The sequence below is a fragment of the Oryctolagus cuniculus genome, chromosome 15, assembly GCF_964237555.1.
Source record: "Oryctolagus cuniculus chromosome 15, mOryCun1.1, whole genome shotgun sequence".
Lineage (NCBI taxonomy): Eukaryota > Metazoa > Chordata > Mammalia > Lagomorpha > Leporidae > Oryctolagus > Oryctolagus cuniculus.
In genome coordinates, this window is record NC_091446.1 from 27,842,494 (window position 1) to 27,865,210 (window position 22,717).

A 22,717-nucleotide genomic window follows, 5' to 3' on the forward strand; every position below is an offset into this window, starting at 1 on the left:
TGGCCAACGGGCATGGGGTGCACCACTGCCTTCTGAAGAGCACAACCAGTCCTGGGGTAAGGAAGGGCGTAGCTTTGCAGAGCCCCGTCCTCACAACAGGCTGGGGAAGCCGGTGTGCAGCCCAGGGTGAGGGGTGCACGCCAGCCCAAGCCCATAGGCGTACCTGGGCTGAAGATGGCTCAAATCTTAGAGCTGCTATCTCTAGCCCACTGACTTCGGTCTAGTCATTTAATCTTTCTAAACCTCTGAAATCTTTCCTTTCCTATAAAATGGGGGATAACAGTAGTGCTTTCTGCACAGGGTTATGGGAAATATCAAGTGGTGGATTATGTAAAGACCAGCGAAAGTCTGGAGCATATTTTCTAAAAATTTATTTAGTTTATTTGAAAGCAGAGAGAGAGAGAGGGAGAGGGAAAGGGAGAGGGAGAGAGAGAGAGAGAGAGAGAATCAAGATCACCTGTCTGTTGGTTCATTCCCCAACAACTTGCTGTAGTCAGGGCTGGGCCAGGTTACAGCCAGGGCAGGAGCTCAATCCAGGATTCTCACCTGGGTGGCGCGGCAGGGACTCAGGCACTTGAGCCAACAGCTGCTACCTCCCAGGATGTGCATGAGCAGGAATAGAATCAGGAGTGGAGCTGGGACATGAACCCAAGGACTCGGGTGTGGGATGCAGGTGTCTTAAGCAGTGGCCTCATTTGCTGTACCAAACACCCTGGCACATATTAAATGCTCATAAATGACTGGAAATGGCCCCTCCAGCCAGCAGATCCATATTCAGGCCCTCCCTCTATAACTCACAACCCTCTCAGACCCTCAAACTGTTCCAAAACACAAAAATGGTGTGTGTATTTCACACACACACACATATAACAAATTGCTCCAAAACAGAGAAGAGTATTGCACACACTGGTCCCACCCTGGCCTCCTCCATCTCTTAGATACCCCTCCCTGATCAGCATGTCCTAGAAATGATTCCCTGTGTCAGTCACACAGAGGTTCTGTCCAGATGGTAACCAGGTGTCCAGGCCTGAGGGCTCCGATGTCTGGAGGGCAGTCATGGGTCCTCGAGGTGGGGTGGGAGGCGGAGTGCCTGGGTCCCATAGGATGTCCTCATAGAGGCTTAGAACTGGGCCCGAGGGCTGTCCTTGCGCCCCCGTCTGCTCCAGCAGGACCCGGAGCAAACCCACAGTGAGAGGGGGCTCTGCCCCGGGCTCAGGGAATGGGGTGGGGGGTCCCACGTCATCTGGGAGGTGTGCCCGGATTAGCAGGAGGAGCTCGGATGGAGTCAGTTCTGGTGGGCACAGGCGGCAGAGGAGGGGGAGGTGAGCATCGAGCCGGCGGTGCCTGGCAAACTCGGCCAGCAGCAGTTTGAATATCTCACTTCGGAGCAGGGGGCTGGAGGGGCCGAGGGCCAGGCCGGCCTCCAGGGCCCGCTCCCACTGCTCCTTCTGCACCAGCTGCCCCACGGCTTGGAGCACAGCTTTGGGCCGCCCACTGCCCAAGAGCAGTTCCAGCTCCAGTGCCTCAGGTCTGCTGCCCTCCTCGCCAAGCACTGCCAGGGCTCGGCGATACAGGGGCAGCCCTGGGCATCCGGCCCCCCAGCCAGGCCCCCCCTGCTGCTGTGCCAGCTCCACAAACAGCGGCAGCCATCGAGGCTCCAGTCGGCACAGGCACTGGCATAGGAGTTCAAAGGGGGGCAGTATGCCATTGGGGGGTTCCTTTCCAGCCGTTGTACCCCCTAGAACCTTCTTCCACACATCAGGAGGAGCTTGGGACCTCAGCCTGCCACTGCCATCGAGCTGGAGCTGCAGGGCCCTGAGGGTGGCACCCCAGGCGGCTGTAGGGAGGGCTTGGAAAACAGTGTTGAGCTGTGCCAGCTGGTCTCCCACCAAGTCGGTTCTCAGCAGGCGCATCACCTCCTGCTCTGCCAGCTCAGTCCAGCCAGCCTCCTCCTCATCCCCAGCCACCAGCTGGGCCTTGAGCTGCTCTAAACCCCGGTAGTCCCGGAGCTCCGTCCTCAGCATGGTCAGCAGTGTAGACGGGGGCAGGTGGCCTTGGAGGATGGAGGCCAGGGCCTGAGGTGCCCGGAACATGCTGTTGTGTCTCAGTTCCTCTGGTGTGAGCAGGGCCCCTCGCAGACTCCGCCGCTGGTAGTACCCACAGGCCTCCTCGAACACCAGGTCTTTGGCCGAAGGCACCTCGAGGCCCGGGGGGGCTTTCCAGCCCACACAGAACAGACCCAAGGCAGAAAGCAAACGAAGACCCCCTCGCGTCTCCAGCTCTTCCTCTTCCTCCATGCCAGGGACTGGGGGTTCCAGCAGGTGCACCCTGTCTGTACTTAGGACCTTCCTCTCCAGGAGCTGCCCACTGCTCAGATCCAGCAGCTCCAAGGCAGAGCCCAGCACACAGGCCAGGGTTCCAGGGAAGGTTCCCAGGGCTGCAGACCCCCTGAGGCCTCCAGGGGCCTCCTGCAGGGTGCCCACGGCCCGGGTTCCACCATGGGACTGCACCAGGCTCACAGTGCCCTTGAGGTCCAGCAACAGTAGGCCCTGGGGGGCAGGAGCCCACGTGTGCACAGCCAGGGGCTCCCTGGGAGACAGCAACCCAGGCAGGCCTCGGAGTAGGCTCCGGAAGTCCCATGTGTCCCCTCGTCCGGGATTCAGGCTCTTACTGTGTGAGAGGCCAAGATGCGGGGAAGCCACTTTCACCTTGCCCTTGCCTGGGCTCCAGATGAGCAGAACGTGGGCCACGCCAGGCCAGGTGGAAGCAGTGGGCACCAGGAAGAGGTCCTTGCGGGAGGCCAACAGCCCAAAGGAGGGGCAGTGGTGCAGCAGGACGTGTGTGCGGCCCAGACTGGTGCCGGCCTCGCCGCTGGGCTCCAGGGTCCGCACGCACACGCAGTGGCTGAAAGCGGCTGTGGGCGGCCTGCACCGGTCCTCAGCGCCGGGCAGACGCTGCTCGCACCACACCAGGCGGCCACGGGCCACCGCCACGGCCACCACGCGGGCCCCGCCGGCCGGACACAGCTCGGTGCTCTGCAGCAGGCGCCAGCCTGGCCCCACTCCCGCGCCCCACACCTCGGCGAGGCCGCTCTCCCACACCAGGACCAGCGCCGGTCCAGCGGGCCACGGCAGGAAGAAGGCGTCCAGCGGAGAGGGCTGGCCCGCGGACCAGGCCCGCTCCAGCTCCGCGCCGGCTCCACGCACGGCCACCAGCAGCTGCGGCGCCGGTGCCCCCGGGGGTCGCAGCAGCAGCAGGTGGCGGCCGTCCGGGCTGCAGCGCACTCGGACCGCGGGGTCCCCAGCCAGCAACTCGCGGAGCCGGGCGGCGCCGCTAAAGTCGCTCAGGTCCGAAAGCAGGCGCAGAGTCCCCACGCGCTTCATGGTGCCGCCAGCCCCCGTGGGGCGAGGCTCGGCGCTCGGTCCGCGGAGCCCAAGGAGGGGTCGAGAGTCGGCCGGAGAGACTTCCGTCCCCCGCGGATGAGGTGGGCCGAGGCCGGCTCCGCCCCGCCGCGCCACGCCCCGGCGAGCTCGGGGATTGCCGGGTTCGCGACACGCCCGCGAGGGAGGGGCCTTGGCCGCACCCAAGGGTCTCGGCGCCCGGGACCTCGCCCGTGGGGCCAAGTGGCCCAGGGCTGGATCCAGGAGTCGGGATCCCCGCCCCAAACTGCTGCCCGCCTGGCCTCGCTCTCACCTCGCCTTGCTCACTGAGTCAACATTTTGTATTGAACACCTACAGTGTGCCAGGTTCTGAGTAGACAGCCTGGAACAACACGGAAGACCTCACTGTCATGGGGGTAGCAGGCTAGCGGAAAGTCCTAACAGCAACACCTCCCTAGCATTTACTAAGGGACAGCTCTCCCCTCCTCCCCGGCCCTTTTACAGACAAGGAAGATGAAGCAGAGAGATTAATTAACTTGGCCAAGATCACGCAGGTACTCAGTGTGGGAGTTAGGGTTCCAACCACAGCAACCTGGCTCCAGGGTCAGTGCACCGAACTACCTTACCATATCAACAAGTCAGTTTGGGAAGGGAAGGAAAAAAAAGACAGCATACTCTGGATGCATGGAGTCTCTGTGTTATCCCTCCTACACCCTACGTGCAGGGACCCTCCCACCCTGGATAGCCTTCTCCCTGGCATGCTGTTCCCTCTCCAGGAGTCCTGGCCCTGCATCCATTCCTGCTTCATCAGCCTCATTCTCTCCTCTCGCTGACAGCACAGAAACACGCTCCTACCTGTCCTGTCTAGAAATGCATTCTTTCCTCCTCATCTTTATACCCTCCAGCCCATCACTCCCACTTTCTTTCCTTTCTCAGTTGTTTCTTTCGACCCTTCTTTCTTCCTTTCTTTCAAGTTATTTATTTATTTGAAAGTCAGAGTTACAGAGAGAGAGGATGAGGCAGAGAGAGAGAGAGAGAGAGAGAGATCTTCCATCTGATGATTCACTCCCCAAATGGCTGCAATGGCCAGGGCTGGGCCAGGTGGAAGCCAGGAGCCAAGAGCTTCTTCTGGGTCTCCCATGTGGGTGCTGGCACCCAAGTACTTGGGCCATCTTCCACTGCTTTCCCAAGCGCATTAGCAGGAAGCTGGATCTGAAGTGGAGCAGCCGGGACAGGCAACGGTAGCTTAACCCACTGTGCCACAGTGCAAGCCCCTCAGGCATTTCTTGCAGAGGTCCTCTGCACTTGCATCCTGTGCTGCTTTCTCTCCTGTTCACTCCTCAAGCCACCACTTTCCCAAAGTAGCCTGTGCTGAGGTCTTCCAGGGTCATTTTATTTCCTGTTTTCTCTGAGACATTTGACAACCTCCAGCTGTCTCCACTGCATCTTTCTCTTCTGGGTTTCTTGTTTTAAGGATGCCATTATCTTTAGAATTTTGTTTCCCATTGTCTTATCTCTTTCCACTATCCTTTAAATGTTGGCATTCCTTCTCCTATACCCCAATTCCATCTTGGGCCTTTTCTTTTACCCTGTTCCTAGGCTACCTTCTCCTAGGCTTGAACCATTACCCCTAAGACAGTGGGTCAGAAAAATTTATCTACAGCACAGATATCTCTGCTGAGTTCCAAAAGAGGGTGTTCAAATGTCTACAAGCAACTGTGTCTACCTGGATGGCTAACAGTCAATCTCAGTGTGTTCTAAACATCACCTTTCTGCCACAAATTGTTCTTCCGCATGTTGCTCCTAGTTGCCATAGGATTTCTTTGTATCCTATGTTAATTTTTTTTTTTGACAGGCAGAGTTAGACAGTGAGAGAGAGAGAGAGACAGAGAGAAAGGTCTTCCTTCTGTTGGTTCACCCACCAACGGCCGCCACGTTGCGCTGATCTGAAGCCAGGAGCCAGGTGCTTCCTCCTGGTCGCCCATGCGGGTTCAGGGGTCCAAGGACCTGGGCCATCCTCCACTGCCTTCCCGGGCCACAGCAGAGAGCTGGACTAGAAGAGGAGCACCCGGGACAGAATCCGGTGCCCCAACTGGCACTAGAACCTGGGGTGCCAGCGCCGCAGGCGGAGGATTAGCCTACTGAGCTGCGGCGCCGCCTCCTATGTTCATTTTAACTTTTTGAGAAAAGATTTATTTTTATTTTAAAGGCAGAATGACAGAGAGAAACAGAATGAGAGAGAGAGAGAGAGAGAGAGAGAGAGAAATAGGTATCGTCCATCTGTTGATTCACTTCCCATGAACCATCTACTGGTTCATGCCCGAAATGGCTGGGGCTGGGCCAGGCCAAAGTGAGTAGTAGCCAGGAACGTGTGGGTAGCAGGAACAAAGGACTTGGGCCATCCTCTGCTGCCTTCCCAGATACATTAGTGGGAAACTGGATCAGAAGCAGAGCAGCTGGGACTCAAATCAGCACTCCAATATGGAATGTGGGTGTTGCATGTGGCGGCTTAACCCATTATACCACAATGGCTGTCTCTCATTTTAATTTTTTAAATTAAAAATTATATGCATATATTATTTATTTGAAAGGCTGATATATATATATATATATATATATATATACACACAGAGAGAGAGAGAGAGAGAGAAAGAGTTATAGCTCATCCACCCACTAATTTACTTCCCAAATGTCAGGCTGGGCCAGAACAAATTCAAAGCCAGGAACTCCAGGATCTTCCATGTGTGCCACAGGAACCAACCAGCTGTTGCAGGCATTTGGGAAATGAACCAGCAGATGGAAGATTTGTCTCTCTGTCTTTCCTTGAAATAAAATGAAAATAAAAAGTAAAAATAAATCTACTATGAACTTGAGCTTCTGGGTTGAGTTCTTTCCTGATAGTTCTGGTTTCAAACTCCTTTCCATGTGTTATCAACTCTAGAGCATTAGGCAAATTATTTAACTTCTCAGAACCTTTGTTGTCTCAATTGTGACCACCTACTTCATAAAACCGTAACAAGGAATGAAACACCCAGGCACATACATGGTGTTGCACATCTTGTGTAATCTTCCATTTGTGTATGAGAAAACTGAGACCTGAGGGTTGACTTGCCAAGTTAACACAACTTCACACAGCGATTTGCACTCAGTAGGCACACACATAAAGCTTGTAGCCCATCTTTCAGTCACAAAGTTGCAAAAAACATCTGGGAAGATACATTTTTCCAAACTTTGCCAGTGTTTCTAGAGAATACATTTATTCCTAGAAGAGGAATTGCCGAGTTCAAAAGAGTCCGCCATATTGCAAAGAAATGCTATTGCCACCTGTACTCAGTAGGCTCTCAACAGACGATTCTTCTGCTAATGTCTTTCTCGCGATGCCTTTCGGGAATTGTAGGCTTTGCAATGGTTTCTGGGAATTGCAGTTTGAGGCAGTTTCAGGAAGCGGGCGTGGACGAGGCGGGTTTTAGGACCCGGCGGGGAACGGCGCACCGGGGAAGGGTCGGGGAGGTCGGGAGCGCGCTCGTGAACCCGGAGCAGCGGCGGCGCCGGTGGCATCGGGAGCGAGCGGCCCGGGAGCAGTGCGCGTAGTGGAGGAGTCCGGGGCTCGGTAAGCGGCACTGGCCCCTACCAGTCCTTGAACCTGGCCCACCCGCCAGGTCCTGCCATACTAGGCCTTAGCTCCGAGGCGGCTCTGGGGGCGGGGCCTGTGCTCGCGGAGGGACGACGGGGGTGACGGGGGTGACGAGGGAGGGCGGCTGCGTGCGGCGGGGAGGGCTGGGCCCCGGCGCGGTCGAGTCCAGAGAGAGGTGGCCTCGCTCCTCCAGCCGCCGCCTCCTTGGGCCACCCGGCGCCGGCCTCATCCTTCCTCCTCCCTGCCCCTCCTGGGGCCTCTGGGCAGCCGAGGCATTGACCTTTGACCGCAGCACGGGGTTGACTTCGACCCCTCTGACTGCCTCCGGGAGCATCTTCTCACTGGTGGTTCCTCGCCCTGGAGTGAGGGCGTGAGGACCGGAGGAAGGCGGGGCTGTCCGGAGTCCGCAGGAGTCCGCGGAGGGCCCCCATCCCGTGGCCACTTCAGCCTCGGGGCTTCAGTCGACCGTGTTTTGAGGTTGTGGTTCCCCGGCAGTCGTGGGGAAGAAACCGGAGGAGAGAGACCCATTCCCTGGGGAAGGAGAGCTCTGAGAGGCTGCGGAGGGCTGTCGTCTCTGGCCCAGGGGCGCTGGGAACTTGAGTGGACCCGAAAAAACGTTTAGAGATCCTCAGATCCTTCCCAGTTCTTCCTCTCGGGAAAAAGTTTGCAGCTTTTGTGAGAGCTGACTCTGCTGTCCTGAGTTCTCAGCCACTCTGTAAACCAGAGAGTAGGATTTGTATTCTTGCTTGTAGCACCGATTAATTGGAATTATTTTGCGTGTGTCTGCATTCGGATTTGTGTGAATATCAGGTAAATCAGAGCCCGGGGAAGGGTGGTGGATGCCTCCTCCTTGCAGGGACAGTTCTTGGTTCTTAGTGAGCAGGGAAATCTTTAAGGTGTTTTCCTACTGGGATTTCAGACATTGTTTATTCACTTGTTCAATGTTTTTATAATTAAAGGTAAGCAAACTTTGAAAACCCCAAAGCAGTTGTCAACATTTGCAATTTCACGTAGAGCATAGTTTAGGAATACATAAGAATTTGGGCAAATGGGCAAATAACACACTGAGTCAGGATATGTGAAGGCGAACTGTTTATTCAACACACTGTCATTGAGCACTTGCTGTGTAGCTGGCACTGAGGTTAGAAACAGGAATATCCCTCCTCCAGGACATCAGAGGGCAATATTTGGGTGAAACTGTGTAGTGTGGTGTGTTACATGTCCGTATAATCCCAGTTGTACAGTGTGATGGGAACATGCCTGAGAGACTCAGGTAAGTTTTAGCAGGGAGGAGATACTTTTTAAATTTCTTTTTAAGATTTATTTATTTGTTTGAAAGGCAGAAATAGAGAGGGGGGGGAGAGAGAGAGAGAAAAAATGACTCTTCCATCTGCTGGTTCACTCCCCAAATGGCCGCAATGGTGGAGCTGGGCGAGGCTGAGGCCAGGAGCTTCATCGGGTCTCTCACGTGGGTGCAGGGGCCCAAGGACTTGGGTCATCTGCTGCTGCTTTCCCAGGCACATAAAGAGGGTGCTGGATCGGAAGTGGAGCAGCCAGTCGCTGCTAGTCTTGGGACAATCCGTAAGTTACTTCCACTTTCAAGTATAGGCTCGGCGTCGGCATTGGTGCAGTGCTCAGGATGCCACTTGGGGTGCCTGCGTTACCTGCTGGAGGGCCTGTGTTCCAGTGCTGGCCCTGCTGCTAGCCCTGGCTTTCTGCTGGTGTGTAACCCTGGGAGGCAGCAGTGATGGCTCAAGGACTTGGGTCCCTGCCACCCGCATGGGAGACCCTGACTGAGTGCTGGCTTTGGGCTGGCCTAGCTGCAGCTGTTGTGGTCATTTGAGAAGTGAACCAGCAGATGGAAGATAACTTTTTCTGTCTCTCAGTCTTTTTTTTTTTAATTTATTTTTATTTATTTATTTTTTTGACAGGCAGAGTGGACAGTGAGAGAGAGAGACAGAGAGAAAGGTCTTCCTTTGCCGTTGGTTCACCCTCCAGTGGCCGCTGCGGCTGGCGCGCTGCGGCCAGCGCACCACGCTGATCCGATGGCAGGAGCCAGGTACTTACCCTGGTCTCCCATGGGGTGCAAGGCCCAAGGACTTGGGCCATCCTCCACTGCACTCCCTGGCCACAGCAGAGAGCTGGCCTGGAAGAGGGGCAACTGGGACAGAATGCGGCGCCCCGACTGGGACTAGACCCCGGTGTGCCGGCGCCGCAAGGCGGAGGATTAGCCTAGTGAGCCGCGGCGCCGGCCACTCTGCCTTTAAAATAAAATAAAATAAAAATAAAGATTTAAGAAAAAATAAAAAGTATAGCCCAAACCCACTCCAATGTGAATGCTGCCCAGAGCACACACAAGATGTAGACCCTGGCCTATAGAGCTTCATGTGCTTGCTTAATGAGTCTGGTTCTGCCCTGGTGCTTAGAACACATGGTTGGGGGCCAGGCATTGTGTTGCAGTGAGTTACTGGGACGCCAGCACCCAATATCTGAGCACTGGTTCAAGTCCTGGCTGCTTTATTCTGATCCTGCTGCCTGCTAATGTGTCTGTGAAGGCAGTGGAAGATGGCTCAAGCGCTTGGGTCCCTGCCACCCATGGTGGAGACCAGGATGGAGTTTTGGGCTCCTGGATTTGGCCTGTCCTTGCCCTGGGCCATTGCAGCCATCTGGGGAGTAGACTGGCAGATGGAAGAGCTCACTCTCTTTCTCTCTGTTACTTTGCATTCAAATAAATAAATCTTAAAAAAAAAAAAAAACAAACAGGAATGATCTTGATAGAATAAGAGTGTTGATATTATGAATATCAGTTGGAATTTCCAAAGAATTGTAACTGTAGCTGAACCTGTTACTTTCATTTTAAACATTTTTATTATTTGAGAGCAGAAGGACAGAACACAAACTGGCATTTGTTGGTTTATTCCCTAAATGCCTGCAGCTAGGATTGGGTAGAAACTGAAACCCAGAGCAGGAAACTCAGTATAGGTCTGCCACGTGGATGGTAGGAACCCAGTTACTTGAGACGTTGCTGCTGCTGCCTCTCTCATGGTCTTCACTGTCAGGAAGTTGGATTCAAGAGCTAGAGCAGAACCCAGAACTCTGATGTGGGATATGGGAGTTTTAATTACTGGGCTAAGTGCCTGCCCTCAAGTCTGGTTTTTAATGCTCTGCTAGCTGGCACCTGAGAGTTTTTCGGTACCAGGACATTCTGACAGGGAGAAGCGCTATCAGAGGAAAAAATTGAGTGGCTGCCACTTACTAGCTGTGTTTCTTTGGTCAAACTAAAATCGCTGTTGTAAAATTAGGGTAGTAGTATCTGTTTCATCTGCTTATTGTAGGGTTGAATTAGCATATTTAAAGCACTGAGAACAGTGCCAAGTATATAATAAGCGCTCAGTAGCGTTACATATTATTTATTACTCCTGGTGGGAGGCTGTGCTCTGAAAATACAGAGGAATGACTGATGAATCCCATCTGCAGGAGTTAAGAAAGGAGATAGAACACGGGCGTGGTGGCCTGTTCTGGAGCTCTCCACGAAGGGGATCCTGAAAGGAGACTTTAGGGATGCAGGCCACGTTCTGTTTTTGTAGTGGAGATAATACAAGACTCGCAGTGACTAGCAATGAAAATGCGTTGAAGTGGATAGGGGCTGTACGCCTGGTTTCGTGCTGGTCTGTGGGGTAGAACTGGGGGACTCTGTCAAGCTTCCATGTGGAGCAGTAGGATATGATCACCAAGTGAGCTTTCTGAAAGGAAGGGAGAGTCATGTTCGCATTTATCACTGGAAGAAACAGTGGCGCATTAGCTTAAGAAATGAATTGTTGGAGCTTAGAGGTAGGAAAAACCTGCATTTTGTAAGCATGTACAGTGCTAGTGTTTATCTGTAGTGAGTGTGGGAGGGTTGGTAAAAGTATTTAGGGAACAGATGACTTCTGCCTAAAGATTTTTGTTTCTAAAACCTTTGTATCTGGGGAACTTTTAGGAGAGTTAGGACAGGAGACTTTTTGGAGAGTCAGAGGAGGAGGCTCTTTCTGGCTTGATAGAAACATGTTGCCTCATTTGGGTACTGGGTGAGTGGCTTATGGCCAAATGCAATATTTAACTCAGCCAAACTCCTAAGCAGATGACTGTATAAGATCCTCATCTCTTTCACTAAGCATTGAGGATTAGTATAGTCAGTGTGTCTTGCGCTGATCTTCTTTCACAGATGGGCACATGGGGCACTCAGGTCCCAAAGGGAGGGGATGCCAGTGACAAGTTAACATGGAGAGCGTGCGATTCGGGAAAGTGAGAGTTGCTCTGGTGCCTTTTGTAAAGTCCACCAAAATTCCGTTCATCCTTTCCATATTCTTTTCTGTCCAGATACTTCTTTCCTTTCAAAGCCTGGTTTAGACTTGCATTAGTATTTCTCAAACTTTAGTGGGTGCTAGAATGACTTGGGCTGGGGTTTTTCAAACCCTTCACTGCTGGCAAGTTCGCCTGGCTAGTTCTTTGTTGTGGGAGGCTGTCTAGGGTGTTGAGCAACATCCCTTGCCTGTACTCAGTAGGTGCCAGAACTTCTGATAAATGTCCCCTGGGAGGTAGGACAGCCCCAGTAGAGAACACTGACCTGGGATGAGTGAGGTTTTATTTATTTATTTATTTTTAAGATTTATTTATTTGAAAGGCAGAGTTACAGAGAGGCAAAGGCAGAGGCTGAGGGAGAGACAGGTCTTCCATCCACTGGTTCACTCCCCAGATGACCCCGATGGCTGGAACTTCGCCGATCAGAAGCCAGGGGCCAGGAGCTTCTTCCAGGTCTCCCATGTGGGTGTGGAGGCCCAAGGACTCTGGCCATATTCCACAGCTTTCCCAGGCCATAGAGCAGAGAGCGGATTGGAAGTGGAGCAGCCAGGACTTGAACTGGCACCCATATGGGATGCTGCCACTATGCCACAGTGCTGGCCCCTGGGATGATTGTTGAAAATGTAGAGCTCTAGGCCGGTGCCGCGGCTCACTAGGCTAATCCTTAGCCTTGCAGCGCCGGCACACCGGGTTCTAGTCCCTGTCGGGCTCCGGATTCTGTCCCGGTTGCCCCTCTTCCAGGCCAGCTCTCTGCTGTGGCCAGGGAGTGCAGTGGAGGATGGCCCAAGTACTTGGGCTCTGCACCCCATGGGAGACCAGGAGAAGCACCTGGCTCCTGCCATCGCATCAGCACGGTGCGCCGGCTGCAGCGCGCCGGCCGCGGCGGCCATTGGAGGGTGAACCAACGGCAAAGGAAGACCTTTCTCTCTGTCTCTCTCTCTCACTGTCCACTCTGCCTGTAAAAAAAAAAAAAAAAAAAAAAAAAAAGTAGAGCTCTAGTCCTTTTTCTGAAAAGTCTGATTCAGTTGTGGGGTTGGAGGCCTAGGAGTCTACATATTTACGAGATACCCAGGAGATTCTGAAACAAGTGATCGAAACTTTGCAGTGCTAAAGCAGTTTCTCCTAAGCTGAGAGCCGTGTGGCCTCATACTTGTTCTCCATTTCATATTTTTGTTCTGTTTCACAATTTCTTTCTGTTCATTATCAGGTTTTGGTGTGGAGTTGCTCTCAGAGTACCTATAAGCCAGAGGAAGCTCCTGGCTCCTGGCTCTGGATGGGCACAGCTCTAGCCATTGTGTCCATCTGGGGAATGAACCAGCAGATAGAAGACCTCTCTCTCTCTGCCTCTCCTTCTCTCTCTGTGTAACTCTGACTTTCAAATAAATAAATAAATCTTTAAAAAAATACTATCGGGACTGGCGCTGTGGGTAATGGGCTAAGCTTCCACTCACCCATGGTGCCAGCATCCCATATGGGCACCAGATCAAGTCCTGGCTGCTTCTCTTCTAATCCAGCTATCTGTTCATGGCCTAGAAAAGCAGTAGAAGGTGACCCAAGTGCTTGGGCCCCTGCACTTGCCTGGGAGACCCAGAAGAGGCTCCTGGCTTTGGATCGGCCCAGCTCTGGCCATTTTGGCTATTTGGGGAGTGAACCAGCAGGTGGAAGACCTCTCTCTTTGTCTTTCCCTCTCTCTGTCTTTACCTCTCAAATAAATAAATTAAATCTTAAGAAAAGAATGTACTTAGCATCAACATACTGGCAATTAAATTCTATTAAATAAAGTACCAATTAAATCCTGTAGTGGATTTTATTTTTTTATTTATTTATTTATTTTTTTTTTTTTATTGTTTTACAGGCAGAGTGGACAGTGAGAGAGAGAGACAGAGAGAAAGGTCTTCCTTTTGCCGTTGGTTCACCCTCCAATGGCCGCCGCGGCCGGCGCGCTGCGGCCGGCGCACCGCGCTGATCCGATGGCAGGAGCCAGGTACTTATCCTGGTCTCCCATGGGGTGCAGGGCCCAAGCACTTGGGCCATCCTCCACTGCACTCCCTGGCCACAGCAGAGGGCTGGCCTGGAAGAGGGGCAACCGGGACAGAATCCGGTGCCCCGACCGGGACTAGAACCCGGTGTGCCGGCGCCGCTAGGCGGAGGATTAGCCTAGTGAGCCGCGGCGCCGGCCTCCTGTAGTGGATTTTAATGTGTTATAGTCCCCCCCCACCCCGATTACGTATTGGATACATCTATCAATGTCACAGTCAGATTCTTCTGTTTCCACATTTTTTTCTTTTAACCAATCCATGCCCTTGTCTATCCCTCTGTGTTTCATTTGGCCATCATCTATATTCATATACAGATGCATACATCAGGCAGTTACCTTCTGCTTTCTGCTGTGATACCTTCACCCACTGACAAACTAGAGTGACGAAACTCGATGCCTGGACACTCCACAGTCTGTTCAATGAGGTCAGTGAGAATATAGTTCTTCCTCACTCACCTGGAACTTCTTCACTGTTTGTTTGCAGGACCTCAGCTTTGTTTGTGTAGGTTACCCTACTTCTGTTCGTTACTCTACTTTTTTTTTTTTTTCTTGAGTATTTATTTATTTGAAAGTCAGAGTTAGACAGAGAGGTCTTCCATCCGCTAGTTCACTCCCCAGTTGGCCACAATGGCTGGAGCTGCGCCGATCCGGAGCCAGGAGCTTCTTCTGGATCTCTCACGCAGGTGCAGTGGCCCAAGCATTTGGACCATCTTCTACTGTTTTCCCAGGCCATAGCAGAGAGCTGGATCAGAAGTGGAGCAGCTGGGACTCGAACTGGGGCCTGTATGGGATGGTGGCACTGCAGGTGGTACCACAGCACCAGGCCTCCCCTACATTTTCTTGCAGCAACTCCATAGTCTCAGGTCTTAAATTTAGCTCTGTTGATCCATCTTTTTTTTTTTTTTTTTTTTTTTTTTTTTTTGACAGGCAGAGTGGACAGTGAGAGAGAGACAGAAAGAAAGGTCTTCCTTTTGCTGTTGGTTCACCCTCCAATGGCCGCCGCGGTCGGCATGCTGCGCTGATCCAGTGGCAGGAGCCAGGTGCTTCTCCTGGTCTCCCATGGGGTGCAGGGCCCAAGCACTTGGGCCATCCTCCACTGCACTCCCTGGCCACAGCAGAGAGCTGGCCTGGAAGAAGGGCGACCGGGACAGAATCTGGAGCCCCGACCGGGACTAGAACCCGGTGTGCTGGCGCCGCAGGCAGAGGATCAGCCTAGTGAGCCACGGCGCCTGTCTGTTGATCCATCTTGAGTTGATTTTTTTTATATGGTGAGAGGTGTGGATCTAATTTCATTCTTCTACATATACAAATACAGTTTTGCCAGCACCATTTGTTGAATATCCTTACTCCACTGTATGGTCTGAGCACTTTTGTCAAAAATCAGTTGGCTGAGCCGGCGCCGCGGCTCACTAAGCTAATCCTCTGCCTTGTGGTGCCGGCACACCGGGTTCTGGTCCCGGTCGGGGCGCCGGATTCTGTCCCGGTTGCCCCTCTTCCAGGCCAGCTCTCTGCTGTGGCCCGGGAGTGCAATGGAGGATGGCCCAAGTGCTTGGGCCCTGCACCCCATGGGAGGCCAGGAGAAGCACCTGGCTCCTGCCTTCGGATCAGCGCGGTGCACCGGTTGCAGCGCGCCGGCCGCGGCAGCCATTGGAGGGTGAACCAATGGCAACGGAAGACCTTTCTCTCTGTCTCTCTCTCTCTCACTGTCCACTCTGCCTGTCAAAAAAAAAAAAAAAAAAAAAATTCAGTTGGCTGGGGGCCAGTGGGTAAAGCTGCCACCTGCAGTCAGCATCCTATATGGGTGCCGGTTGAGTCTTGGCTGCTCTACTTCCAATCCAGCTCCCTGCCAATGTGCCTGGGAAAGTAGCAGAAGATGGCCCAGATGCTTGGACCCCTGCACCCACATGGGAGACCTGGAAGTAGCTTCAGCCTGGCACAACTATGCCCATTATGGCCATTTGAGGGAGTGAACCAGAAGATGGAAGATCTCTCCCTCTGTGTCTCCTTTTCTTTCTGTAATTCTGCCCTTCAGATAAATAAATTTTTTTTTGAAATCTTTCTTTTATTTTTATTTTTATTTTATTTTATTTATTTTTTTGACAGGCAGAGTGGACAGTGAGAGAGAGAGAGAGACAGAGAGAAAGGTCTTCCTTTGCCGTTGGTTCACCCTCCAATGGCCGCCGCGGCTGATCCGAAGGCAGGAGCCAGGTGCTTTTCCTGGTCTCCCATGGGGTGCAGGGCCCAAGCACCTGGGCCATCCTCCACTGCACTCCCTGGCCACAGCAGAGGGCTGGCCTGGAAGAGGGGCAACCGGGACAGAATCCGGCGCCCCGACCGGGACTAGAACCCGGTGTGCCGGCGCCGCAAGGCGGAGGATTAGCCTAGTGAGCCGCGGCGCTGGCTAGATAAATAAATTTTAAAAAATCATTTGGGCTGGCGTCGCAGCTCAATAGGCTAATCCTCCGCCTGTGGTGCTGGCACACTGGGTTCTAGTCCTGGTTGGGGCGCTGGTTTCTAGTCTTGGTTGCTCCTCTTCCAGTCCAGCTCTCTGCTGTGGCCCGGGAGTGCAGTGGAGGATGGCCCAAGTGCTTGGGCCCTGCACCTGCATGGGAGACCAGGAGGAAGCACCTGGCTCCTGGCTTCAGATCAGCATGGTGTGCTGGCCAAAGCATGCTGGCCACAGTTGCCATTGGGGGGTGAACCAATGGAAAAGGAAGACCTTTCTCTCTGTCTCTCTCTCTCTTTCACTGTCCACTCTGCCTGTCCAAAAAAAAAAAAAAAAAAAAAATCAGTTTGCTGTAAATATATGGATTAATTTCTGTGTTCTCTGTTCTGTTCCATTGATGTATGTATCAATTTTTATGCCAGTACCAAGCTGTTTTAAATAAAGGGCATCAAAATTGGAAAAGAGGAAGTCACATTATCCATGTTTGCAGATGACGTGACGTTGTACATTGAAAAACCTAAACACTCCACCAAAAAGCTGTTTGCGTTGATGAACAAATTCAGTAAAGTTGCAGGTTTTAAAATAAACAGAAAAAACAGTAGCTCTTTTGTATGCTAGTGATAACACTGAGAAATCAATAAATCTGATTCACAATAGCCACCAAAAAATCAAATATTTAGGAATAAATTTAATCAAAGAAGTGAAAGATCTCTACAATAAAATTATCAAATATTGATAAAAGAAATAATCAAGGGGCTGGCGCCATGGTGCAGTAGATTAATTCTCCGCCTGCAGCGCTGGTTCGAGTCCTGGCTGCTCCACTTCCAATCCAGCTCTCTGCTATGGCCGGGGAAAGCAGTAGAAGATGGCCCGAGTCCTTGGGATCCTGCACCTATGTTGGAGACCGGGAAGAAGCTCCTGGCTCCTGACTTCGGTTCGCCGCAGCTCTGGCTGTTGCGGCCATTTGGGGAGTGAACCAACAGAAGGAAGACCTTTCTCTCTGTCTCTTCCTCTCACTGTCTGTAACTCTATCTCTCAAATAAATAAATAAATAAATCTTTAAAAAAAAAAGAGAAATAATTAAGGATACAAAAAATATGGAAAGATTTCTTGCTCCTGGAAGAATGAGTATCATTAAAATGTATATATTATCTAAAGCAATCTTCAGATTCAATGCAATCCCTGACAGAATACCAATATATTCTTTATAAGGTCTAGAAAAGGCACTCCTAAAACTCATGGATCACAAAAGGTCCGGAAGAGCCAAAGCGATCCTGAATGAGAAAAATCAAGCTGCAGGCATCATAATACCTGACTTCAAAGCGTACTTGAAAGCTATGGTAATTAAGATACGCATCTTCAGAAGTCTTATGATGGAGCAGGCATTGTGGCACAGCAGGTTAAGCTGTGCTTGGGATGCCTCTGTCCTTTTCGGAGTGCCTGGTTCTAGTCGTGGCTACTCTGCTTCCTATCCAGCTTTCTGTTAATATATATCCTGGGAGGCAGCTCAAGTACTTGGGCCCCTGCCACTCACATGGGAGACCCAGATGGAGTTCCTGGCTGTTGCAGACATTTGGACAGTGAATCAGCAAATGGAAGACTTCTGCCTCTCTATTTCTCTCTATTTGTATCTGCCTTTCAAATAAAATGAAGATTATTTTAAAAGGAAATTAAAGTGTCTGATTGACAGAGCATAAATTGCCACACATCAGTACATGAGTAAATATCTGTTTACATCCTGCCAGGGCAGTTTTCCTTTTCCTTAACCCTCCTCATTATAGTGTACCAGGCATAAATGGAGCTAAGGAGCTGCTAGGCATAAATGGAACAACCACCAGCAGAGCTGAGGCTAGTACGTAGGTCTCCTAACCACCCAGGTGATGCTAAGTCACTTTGTTTCTCAGTTTCTTCAGAAATAAAACTAGAGGTTTGGATTAGACTATTATATAAGGCAAATTTTTTCCTTCCTTCCTTCCTTCCTTCCGTCTTCCTTCCTTCCTTCCTTCCTTCCTTCCTTCCTTCCTTCCTTCCTTCCCCTCCCTCCCTCCCTCCCTCCCTCCCTCCCTCCCTCCCTCTCTCTCTCTCTCTCTCTCTCTCTCTTTCTTTCTTTCTTTCTTTCTTTCTTTCTTTCTTTCTTTCTTTCTTTCTTTCTTTCTTTCTTTCTTTCTTTCTTTCTAGATTTATTTATTTTATTTGAAAGGCAGAGTTAGAAAGAGAGAGATCTTCCATCTGCTGGTTTACTCCCCAAATGGCCGCATCAGCCGGAGCTGGGCCAGCCAGGAGCCAGGAGCCAGGAGTTTCTTCCAGGTCTCCCATGTGGGTGCAGGGGCCCAAGGACTTGGAACATCTGCTGTTTTCCCAGGCCATCAGCAGGGTTCTGGATTGGAAGCTGAGCAACCGGGACTTCAATCAGCACCTACATGGAATGCTGGCACTGTATGCAGCAGCTTAACCCTGTATGCCACAGCAGCAGCCCCTAAGGCAAATTTTCAATGCTAATTTCACCTGTATCAAGCTTAGAAATGACTTCAAATCTGATATACCATGTGGATGGCAGGGGCCCAGTTACTTGAACTATCACCTACCCCCTTCCAAGGTGCCCATTAATAGGAAGCTGGATCATAAGAGGAGCTAGGATTCAAACCAGGCAGTCAGATACAGGATGCCTGCACAGATACTTTAAAACTTAGGAACACAGGCTTAATTACTGAGTTCCAAAGGAGAACATTTGTAACATTTATAACATTTCTCCCCTTCCACAGCCCCTTTGAAACTCTTTGATATACTGATGGGTAGGAGCCTTGCAGGAGGAAGAGACTTGATGTCAGTTTCCAGTTGTATTTAAGGTGCTTGGGTGGTAATTTCCAGTTGTAGATTATGATGACTAAAAGTAATGAGTTGAGGCCCTTGCCTGAAATTCGCCTTATTCCACATGGAAGGAGAGCATTGAAAAGAATTTAATAAAAGTTTAGTAGTTTGAGCCGGCGCCGCGGCTCACTAGGCTTAGCGGCGCCGGCACACCGGGTTCTAGTCCCGGTTGGGGCGCCAGATTCTGTCCCAGTTGCCCCTCTTCCAGGCCAGCTCTCTGCTGTGGCCAGGGAGTGCAGTGGAGGATGGCCCAGGTGCTTGGGCCCTGCACCCCATGGGAGACCAGGAAAAGCACCTGGCTCCTGGCTCCTGCCATCGGATCAGCGCGGTGCGCCGGCCGCAGCACGCCGGCCGCGGCGGCCATTGGAGGGTGAACCAACGGCAAAGGAAGACCTTTCTCTCTGTCTCTCTCTCTCTCTCACTGTCCACTCTGCCTGTCAAAAAAAAAAAAAAAAAAAGTTTAGTAGTTTGTTTGGAATTGTTTTCATCTCATTTCTTACTCTCTTTTGCTTATTAGAAAGTATTAATTCTAAAGTAGATAAGACATATTTATGAGATTTGGGGTGGACATTGTTTAACTGTAACCCAATTGTAAATCCTCAGAGGGGGAATATTTGTAAACATGTGCTTTTCACATCTTGGAAGGTTCCTGCTATTTCTACCAACTACTTGAAACTGAACACATGCAAGATCTATATCCCCTAAGCTTAGAATTGCATTGCTTCTGATTTATTTTAATAAGGTCTTCTTGATTTCTAATATATTTTCCTTGGATAAGAACATCTTCCTCTTGACAACTTATTTAAGAGACACAGGAATATTTTGAGTGGAGGCTGTATTTCATGCTTCAAGGCAAAGCCATGATCAATATAATGTAAATTGCCCAAAGGAGTCTTCTCTTTTTGTTGTTATTGTTTCAGTTTTCTTTAGACTGTCATAGAATTTGAGAGATAGGTCTTACCTAAAATTTTAGGTCAGACTTAGGACTATTCAGGTATTTCCCTCCTTGCCTCCTTATTTCAGAATCAGCCAATACATAGCAAATGCTGAGCGTTTACCATGAACCACATGCTTATAGAAAAAGTGTAAGACGTACTGTGTGTGCTAAAGATGGTTGATACCTAGTAGAAGAGATTTTCTGTGCTTTGATGTATACTCAAACATGAATGTTCTTTGGCTGTACATTAGAGGAGGCAATGCAGTTGTCTTTTGTGCTGTTGGGTACATCTCTTCCTTTAACAAAATTTTGATTTGAATGATAGCACATATTTTCCAAAAGTCATTGAACAAAATTAGTCTTCTTGTTTTGGATTTCTCTAGAAGTAAAATCAAGCTTTACCCTAGCCCCATTCTTATCTTTTTTTTTTTTTTTAAGATTTATTTAATTTATTTGAAAGAGTTATAGAAAGAGGGAAAGGCAGAGGGAGAGAGAGAATCTTCCATCCCGTTGGTTCACTCCATAAATGGCTGCAATGGTTTGGGGGCCAGCCAGGCTGAAGCCAGGAACCTGGAACTCCATTCAGGTGGATGGGAGAGGCCCCAAGTACTTGGGCCATCTTCCACTGCTTTCTCAGGGTGCTGGATTGGAAATGGAGCAGCAGGACTCAAACTGGTTCCCATATTGGATGATGGCATCACAGGCTGTGGCTTAACCTGCTGCATCACAGTGCTGGGGTGGGTGGGAGGATCAATTAAATTTCACAGTTAGAGCCCAGAATATAAGAGAGAGAAACTTTTTAACAGTAGAAAGAATCTGGGAGGTCAGGAAATACATGCAAATTTGCAATGGAGACCTGTGGGATTTAAAGTTAAAATAAAATTCTAAAATTCCTTGCTATGAAAATTTGGGCATGATTCATGGACTTGCTTCTATACAGAATTGAAAAATACACTGAGGTTGATCTGCAATAGTGTTACAAATATATACAATTATATTTGAAAGTAGTATAGTATTTTCAGTTATTTTGAAATAAAATTTAATTTTTGGGCTCTTGACCATTATTTTCTGCCTTGGGCCTCTTTCCAGAGGAATGTCTGAAGACAGTCAAGTGCAGTGTGATTTATGAGGCAGTGAAGGCCAAGTACTTTGTGGTGACGAGGACCTACTTACTTTGGGGAAATCAATGGAGCACATCAGTCTGCAGCACACTTCCTGCCTTAATGGTCCTAAGCTCGATCAATATTTGAAATTTAACTTCACTATCAGTCTGTGGGCAGTGTGTGCTTTGCAGCCTTGGTTCTATCAACCTCAAATATATGGCCAGACCCATTACCAATGAAGCTAGTTACATTTTCCTGTTTGGTTTTGGATCTGCTTTAAGCCTTGACCACTGGCACATTTTTTAAGGATGTAAAATGTTTTTTTTCCTGTTGGCCAGGTAATGATTTAAACTTTGATATTAACTGGTCAAGGGAGAGGATCTTGGCAAATGTACAAGATCTGCATGATTCTTTATCATTTCTCCATCCTAAAAAATTTTCCATTGAGAAGTATTTGAGTTGACTCCCCCGCACCTGGGAGGGCATTCTGACACTGACTGTGGCTTTCTTTTCTTCTTAAAGACTGAATTTTTTTTGGAACTGTTTTAGGTTTACAGCAAAATTGAGAGGAATATACAGAGAAATCTCACATGCCCCCTGTGTGTACATATCTGTAACCTCACCCATGAACAGCATCCCCCACCAGAGTGGTGTTTGTTAGGATTGACAAGCCTGTATTTACGTATACCCAGAGTTCATGGTTGACATTAGGGTTCACTCCTGGTATTGTATATTATGTGGGTTTGGGCAAATACATATGTATCTATCTTTACTGTATCGTATCAGACTATCTTCACTGCCCTAAAGTGTGCCTTTCCCCCTCCCACACAGATTCTCTGACCATGGCACAGGTGGAGAAACGGGGAGGTTTGCTCCGGAAATCTTCAGCATCCAAAAAACCACTGAAGGAAAAAGTAGTGCTGATGTATGATGAGATCTTCATGGTAAGGCCTGGGCCCTGTCCATCTGCACAGCTCAACTCCTTAGTTTCCTCATCCCAGATGAAAAGTAACCTTCCTCTGCCTGCCACCTTCAGCTTCTACAGGGAGAGTGAAATTGTTAGAGAGTGAGCACTCAAGATAAGAGTGAGCTTTCCTATAGTAGAGATTCTGATCATGTATTAATAAATATAGATTATTATGTTCGTATTAATTGGTGTCACGAGCTGGCAAAAACAATTGAAAGGAAGGAGGGAGGCTGGGGAGGATTCCTTTGTGAATATCTTTAATCAAGGCTTTTTTTTTTTTAAAGATTTATTTTATTTTCATTTGAAAGAGTTACAGAGAGAGATAGAAACAGAGAGGGAGATCTTCCATCCGATGGTTCTCTCCCCACGTGGCCGCAATGGCCAGAGCAGTGCCGATTTGAAGGCAGAAGCCAGGAGCTTCTTCTGGGTCTCGCACGTGGGTTTAGGGGCCCAAGGACTTGGGCCATCCTCCACTGCTTTCCCAGGCCATAGCAGAGAGCTGGATTGGAAGAGGAGCAGCCGGGACTAGAACCAGTGCCCATATAGGATGCTGGCGCTTCAGGCCAGGGCTTTAACCCACTGTGCCACAGTGCTGGCACATTTTCTTTTAAGATTTATTTATTTATTTTGAAAGAGCCTCAGAGAGGCAGAGTTGAGAAGAGAGAAAGAGAGAAAGGAAGGCTTCAATTCACTGGTTCATTCCACAAATGGTCACAGCGGCCAGAGCCGGGCTGATCTGGAGCCAGGAGATTCTTCTGGATCTCCCATGCAGGTGCAGGGGACCAAGGACTTGGGCCTTCTGCTGCTGCTTTCCCAGACCATAGCAGAGAGCTGGATAAGAAGCAGAGCAGCCAGTACTCAAACCAGTGCCCATATGGGATGCTGGCACTACAGTCGGTGGCCTTACCCGCTAAGCCACAGTGCTGGCCCCAAGACTTGTTTTTCTTATGATGTGACATAAAGGCACTTCTGTCCTAGAGGTCCTGTGAAGTGCTCTTTGACT

The 22,717-nt window shown here is 50.2% G+C and overlaps 2 protein-coding genes across 5 annotated transcripts in view; one reads left to right on the forward strand and one right to left on the reverse strand.

Annotated features, from left to right (window-relative positions):
• Positions 1 to 356: 356 nt before the first annotated feature.
• Positions 357 to 3,506, reverse strand: HPS6 (HPS6 biogenesis of lysosomal organelles complex 2 subunit 3). Its single transcript, XM_051824131.2, has one exon. It carries the CDS (start codon positions 3,381 to 3,383, stop codon positions 963 to 965), a length of 2,421 nt encoding a protein of 806 aa, XP_051680091.1. The 5' UTR covers positions 3,384 to 3,506; the 3' UTR covers positions 357 to 962.
• A 3,307-nt stretch (positions 3,507 to 6,813) lies between these two features.
• Positions 6,814 to 22,717, forward strand: part of ARMH3 (armadillo like helical domain containing 3) — a 217,599-nt gene continuing 201,695 nt past the window's right edge. The window contains exons 1-3 of one of the 4 annotated variants that reach the window (XM_008270392.4): positions 6,814 to 6,990; positions 13,709 to 13,818; positions 21,579 to 21,691. In XM_008270392.4, the coding sequence (XP_008268614.1) occupies positions 21,590 to 21,691 (102 nt within the window). In that variant the 5' untranslated portion in view covers positions 6,814 to 6,990; positions 13,709 to 13,818; positions 21,579 to 21,589. Of the gene's footprint in view, positions 6,991 to 7,149; positions 7,825 to 13,708; positions 13,819 to 21,578; positions 21,692 to 22,717 lie in introns of those variants that run through there. The other 3 variants (XM_051823518.2, XM_002718677.5, XM_017348512.3) reach the window with 3 other exon arrangements.